Source organism: Bison bison, unplaced genomic scaffold, assembly GCF_000754665.1.
Source record: "Bison bison bison isolate TAMUID 2011002044 unplaced genomic scaffold, Bison_UMD1.0 scf7180017862692, whole genome shotgun sequence".
NCBI lineage: Eukaryota > Metazoa > Chordata > Mammalia > Artiodactyla > Bovidae > Bison > Bison bison.
In genome coordinates, this window is record NW_011493264.1 from 49,929 (window position 1) to 55,900 (window position 5,972).

At 58.0% G+C, this 5,972-nt stretch overlaps 1 protein-coding gene across 4 annotated transcripts in view; it reads right to left on the minus strand.

Annotated features, from left to right (window-relative positions):
• HDLBP (high density lipoprotein binding protein) overlaps window positions 1–5,972 on the minus strand; it is a 59,069-nt gene that overhangs the window by 19,195 nt on the left and 33,902 nt on the right. For all 4 annotated transcript variants that reach the window (XM_010832885.1, XM_010832882.1, XM_010832884.1 and 1 more), the window contains exons 3-5: window positions 5,130–5,242; window positions 3,145–3,302; window positions 2,189–2,404 (exon numbers count right to left, since the gene is read on the minus strand). In XM_010832885.1, the coding sequence (XP_010831187.1) occupies window positions 2,189–2,404; window positions 3,145–3,302; window positions 5,130–5,205 (450 nt within the window). In that variant the 5' untranslated portion in view covers window positions 5,206–5,242. The remainder of the gene's footprint in view (window positions 1–2,188; window positions 2,405–3,144; window positions 3,303–5,129; window positions 5,243–5,972) is intronic.

Genomic DNA, 5,972 nt, shown 5'->3' on the forward strand with positions numbered 1-5,972 from the left:
CCACAAAGACCCAGCATGGCCACCCAGCAGGGTGAACAGGGCCAGGGGGCCTTATACGGTGCTGACTTGGCAATCACAGGTTTAAGTACTTTAGAAAAAACTGAAAGCTTCCCAGGTGGCTCAATGGGTAAATAAAAAAACAATCTGCCCGCCAATGCAGAAGACCCAGGACGCGTGAATTCAATCCTTGGGTTGGGCAATCCCCTGGAGTAGCAAACAGCAGCCCACTCCAGTATTCTTGCCTGGAGAATCCCATGGACAGAGGAGCCTGGCTGGCTACAATCCATGAGGTCAGAGAGTCAGGCACAACTGAGCATACACGCTTAAAAAATGAAAATAAACTAAAAACAAATGAACCTAACTATGTATCCAGATAAAAGCACAACCTATGTATCAAGATGATAGCATAACCTTGATAGAGAATTACTCCAGTGATCTCAAGGCCCAAACATCTTCCATCTTAAATAGACACTTGAGTTTGAACTCCTGCAGCTTCCCACTGTGAAGCTCCAGGGCTCTGGGATATTCAGGCCTGTGGGAGCGGCAGTGAAGATCGGGTCACACATCGCTGGGTTAGAAATAAGGAAGTGGTTCAGATGAATGGATACGTCAGAAAGCGGCAGGGTGCCCACTGAAGGAGTTCCCACAGGTCAGAGACGAGGCAAGTCCTGCAGAAAACACAACTAATCAACACACCAGAAGTTCACCAAAAAGATGCAAAGGCCAGAAGACACCAAAAAGATGCACAGGCCACCGGTGCAGACGCCGGAGCGCCACGGTGGTCTAAAAGCAAGGGAAGAGGACCAACGGCAGACCGTGCCTGCCCCACCTCAAAGTCCTGTCCCAGCGATGTGGGAGCCAAGGTCTCTGAGCCGCGTGAAGCTGGGTAGCAACGAGCAAGGCTGGCAGAACGACTAGACGAGAGGATGCCAGGCCATCTGAGGACTGGCAGGGGCACCACAGAGGCACCACCCATGTGCTTTCTCGCCGTACAGGGTGCACATGGAAGCAGCCAAGCCCCCAGATCTGCCCCCACTGCACAGGAAAAACGGGGGGCAGTGGAACAACATCTGTGCGGCCCCCAAAACAAACCAGCAGCACGAAGAAGAGGTGAGGAGGCCTGCTGAGGTATGAGCACGCGGGCAGCCTCAGCTGGACACGGAGGAAAAACCCAGCGGGGAAGGAGCATCTGAGATGAAGCGGGCAGCGCTCGCACCGCCGGGGCTGATGTGGGGACATCAGGAAACTACCATCGACTTTTAGACGTGAGTTAATGACGTGTTATATTCAGTGAAACACAAGAAGAGAGGGAGCCCACACAGAAGTATTTGCAGGAGAATGTGTCTGGGATCTGCTGTAAAGTAAAAGTGGGGGGCAGGAGGGAGCAGGGTGGGAGGAACGCCTCAGATGCTCAATCAAAACCCACCTCAACACTCACCAGCCGGCAGAGCCGCCGGCACCAGCCACAACGTGCAGCAACGCAGACACATTTTCCACTCCCTACACCGAACAGGTGACAGACTCCCTGAAGGTGCCTTTCAGCTTTGAGTGTGAGAGCCCGGGATTCCACAGCGCAGCGCCCCCACTAAGCCCCCCATGCATCAGTCTCCCATCTCTGAACCCCTACACCGAGACCAGCTCCCCCAAAGCTCAAGAGACTCAGCAACAGGTAGGAAGAACCCTCATTTCTAACTGAGCCCACCCAAAGCTCCGCCATACACTGTAATACACATTCTCTGCATTCACCTCAGTTAAGGGAAAAACTCATCAATCGCTGATTTACTTCTTTATGACAATAGTTCTCCAATCAATTCCAAGTTCTGGTATCAGATGGCTGAGGACTACGGCACTGGTGATCTCCCAAGCCCGGGGTGGGGAGTGTGTGTTTAAGCAGCAGACATATTTGCTGGCCCTCAGAGCCAGAACTGGCTCAGCTGGCTCATCTACACATGCGTGTCCTCAGCCCACCGTCTGGGCCTTTAGCTGTTAGCTCCTGCACCTGCAGAGCAGAGCCGGTGGTGTCCTGGGCCCGAGTGAGCCACTGGGTTTCCACTAGCAGAGTCAGGAGGCTCAGAATGCTGCTGTCCTACCCCAGCCCCTCCAGCCCTGCCCAGCGGGGGAGAGTGCGATGGGCCGGAGCCGTACACACAGGCCGGACGCCGTCCTGGGAGGCCTGCCGGGAGCGCACCTGAGTCTGCAGTCGGGCCACGATGTCCTTCCGGGCTTTCATGACGGCGTCCAGCTTCCCTGAGACCATGATGGACAGGCCCTGGTCTTTGGCGAGAGACAGCTCCAGGTGAGCGCCGGTTCTCTGCATGATCTCAAGGCAGATTTTTGCTTGTTCACCTTCTCCAAACTGGTTCATGTCCTTGTATTTCCTCTCCTCCAGTGGTACATGGAACACCTGCTCAGAAAAGGTCAAAGAGGGAAGGTTAAGAGGGGACAGAAAAAGTGTCTAGAAACTGAATATACGGAGTAAAGAACACGGGTCTGTTTAGTCACTGTAACCCCTCCTTACTGCTCCAAGGTCTAGGAGGAAAGTCAAGAGACCAACAGGAAGTGCCCAAGGGCAGGGGGCTGCTGTCTCAGTGAAGTGGAAACCCCCCACCCCAAGTACAAATAAAGACAGGGGACATCACGCAGCAGGGGGCAAGGTCAGCGGAGGCAGTGAACTGGGAGGTGGGCAGGCTAGGAGCGTGGGCGACAGGGAGGGCCTGGCTGGCCACGTCGGGGGGTGCCAAATGGAGGAGGGGCGTGTGCAGTGGGGGAGCAGCAGGGACAGCGGGCGCGGGCCCCTGCCCACCCTGGGGTAGGACGAGAAGACGGCGCAGGCTCCACAGGAGGACGTGTTCTGACCCACGTCCTGGGCTGGGCGCAGGGTTGGGGGAGACTGACTGAACCCAGAGGCCCCTTTTCACACCCAAAGCAATCTCATTTGATGTTCAAGAACCCTCTTGGGATCTCTCTGGTGGTCCAGCGGTCAGGCTTCTCTGCTTTCACTGCCAAAGGCCCGGGTTCAACCCTGGTCAGGGAATGAGGAAGCTGCAAGCCTCTTGGCCAAAACCAAAACCAACCAAACTGCTTCCCCTCAGCTGCTACGGCTTCCTACTTGGAGCGGCAGGTGAAGTGGGATAGAGCATCTACCTGAGTGATGACGGAAGCCTTGATGGGCCGGATCTTGTTACTCCAGGCGCCAGCAGGCTCCTGGGCATTTTCCAGGCAGGCTGCTTTCTCGGGCAGTGGGGGGAAGGCATCCTTGTAGGTTGGAGGGTCGCTCTCCTCTTCGGAAGTTAAAGTGGCAACTGGACCAGCCAACACAGATCAAGAGTATTAGACGGAGAAAACACCAGGAGCGCTTTAATGCCAAAAAGAGACAGCACTAGCGGCTGACAACGACCCCTCACTCAGCCACAGGGCAGGCGCCCAAGGCTGGCAGGCTCAGCACCCTCAAGGTCAGCGTGTGCACTGGCCGGGCCACTCTGAACCTGAGGGCACCGCTGCCCCTGCACAGCCTCCCCGGGAGTCTCAGCTCAGACCCTGGGCCCCACAACTCCCTGTGGGGTGAGCTCCTGGAAGGCAGGCCTTGGCACAGATTTTTCATCCCTCAAGACTGTTCTAATCTTGTATTCTTAAAAACAAATCCCATCCCCCCCAACACCTGGCACATGGCCAGCTCTTAAACCTGCAGGAGAAAACAAGTCTGCGGCTCCGACTGCCCGCAAGGACCCCGAGGCAGACTCCAGCCAGCGCCCAGCGCCACAGGCGATGTTGGAAGGGCTCTCGCGGGAACAGCTGTCTCTGCGCCCCCGCCATCCACAGGGAATACCCGGGGGCGGAATCAGGGCCCCTGCACCACCTGCTCCACCCACAGGCCCTCCCGTCCACATGCTGACCCACCAACACCTCCACGCCAGCGGGAATGTGCCTGTCTGGGTGACGCCTGGAGGTCCCGGGCTGGGTGGTGTCTAGCAACGGCAGGGGCCAACAGCAGAGGGATGACCTCTGGGGTCAGGCAGGCCTGTGTCTGACTCTGAGGTCACCACTCCCAGCCATGTGGCCAGGCTGCCCTGGGGGCCAGGAAAGGCTCCATGTGAACAGCTGCTGGAGCCCGGCAGGGCCTGCTCCCTCCCCGGGCAGATTCGGACCCCACAGGGTCTTTGATCACACGGCAGACCCAGCCTGCAGGCACCGAGGACCAAGCAAGCGGCCGGTTCTGGCCTCCACTGCCTGGAGACGAGCGGCTCGAAATGCAGTTGCTGTGACTGACGAAATACATCTTTACTTTTATTAAACTTTAGAACTGATACTCAATCCCATTACTGGAAAACTTTTAAGGAGTGTTAGGAACAACAACGGAGAAGGCAATGGCACCCCACTCCAGGACTCTTGCCTGGAAAATCCCATGGACGGAGGAGCCTGGTGGGCTGCAGTCCATGGGGTCGCTAAGAGTCAGACACGACTGAGCGACTTCACTTTCACTTTTCACTTTCATGCATTGGAGAAGGAAAGGGCACCCCACTCCAGTGCTCTTGCCTGGAGAATCCCAGGGACGGGGGAGCCTGGTGGGCTGCCGTCTATGGGGTCGCACAGAGTCAGACACGACTGAAGCGACTTAGCAGCAGCAGCAGGAACAAAGAGTAGAACAAACTACTCTTTCAACTGAAAATTTTATAAAAACTAAGTCCAGATGAAGGGCTTTGAATGAACACGGAGCCCTCAAATCAAGTTGTCCTGCAGCCATAAATACGCATCAGATTCTGAAGGGACAGAAAAGACTGTCAGGCAGGAGTTTGCGCGGCTACACTAGAGACACTGAGACCCATGGCCCGTGTGTCCCGCCCGCGTCTCCTGACAGCCTGGCGTCCATCTCTGCCGCCGCCCCGGGTCCAGCTCAACACGAGGGCGAGAAGAATGCTGAAAGAGCACGAAGGGCAGACCCCTGGCTGCCACACTGGCCACGTTTGGAATCTGTCGTCGATCCGTCCGCGACCCATGGCCATCTCACTCTGCAGACAAGGGCAGTGCAAACAGCCCACAGCACTGCTGGGCCCAGGCCTGCCCACAGCACAGGGCGCAAAACACCTCTGCAGAGGCCCCACGGTTACCAGCAGAGTGAGGAGGCGCCTCACCTTTGATTTGTTGCGGAACCAGTCCACTGCGGTGTTCAGCAAAGCTCTCCTGGGTCAGAACTGCAACGGAGCTCATGGTTGGTCTCAGGCCGCCACTTGATCCGGGTGAGCCACTGCGGGGGGAGGGGGGTCAGAGGCAGGCCTGGGGTGTCCACCCAGGGGCGTGCGCAGCCAAGGACAGCATCGCTTCACCGGCAGGGGACACCCAGCTTCCTGAGCCAGCAAGGCCAACCTGAGGGCTCCCAGACTACGACCGGGGGACAGAATGGAGAACTGGCTCCCTGCCTGGGATGGAGCAGACGCAGGCTCTGGCTGACAGGTTCAGCACAGGACCCCGTGGGCCGCAGAGACCCCGTCTGAACCCCTGCCCCACATGGGCCCCCCTGGCCCCAGCCCCAGATCCACCCCAGGGGCTCTGGTAACAGCAGTCTCAGTTACTTGGTTAATCTGCTGTCGCCACACCTCCTGATGCTTATGAAATGCACGGTAGGACAGGAGCTACAAGGAGCCTCGAGAGCGCAGCCTCCCTGCTCTGGGGACAAGTGTGGCAGCGCGGACACCTCCCAGCGGTGGGGGGACTAAGGTGGCGGTGGAGAGGCCAGCCAAGGGCACACAGCTCTGCCGTCGGGCAGGAGCCCCGCAGTCGGCCTCCAGACCCCACCTGGAGCGGCCCCGGGACCTGGGCACACGGCTCTCAGAGCCACAGCGCCTGTGCGGAAAAGGGGCTCAGTGGCGTGGGGGAGCCCCTCCCCAACTCCACCTGCGCCCCCAACACTAATGCACAGAGAGGAGCACCCTTGCTCACAAATCGCGCCCCCAGGGTTTCTGCGCCACTGAGGCAAA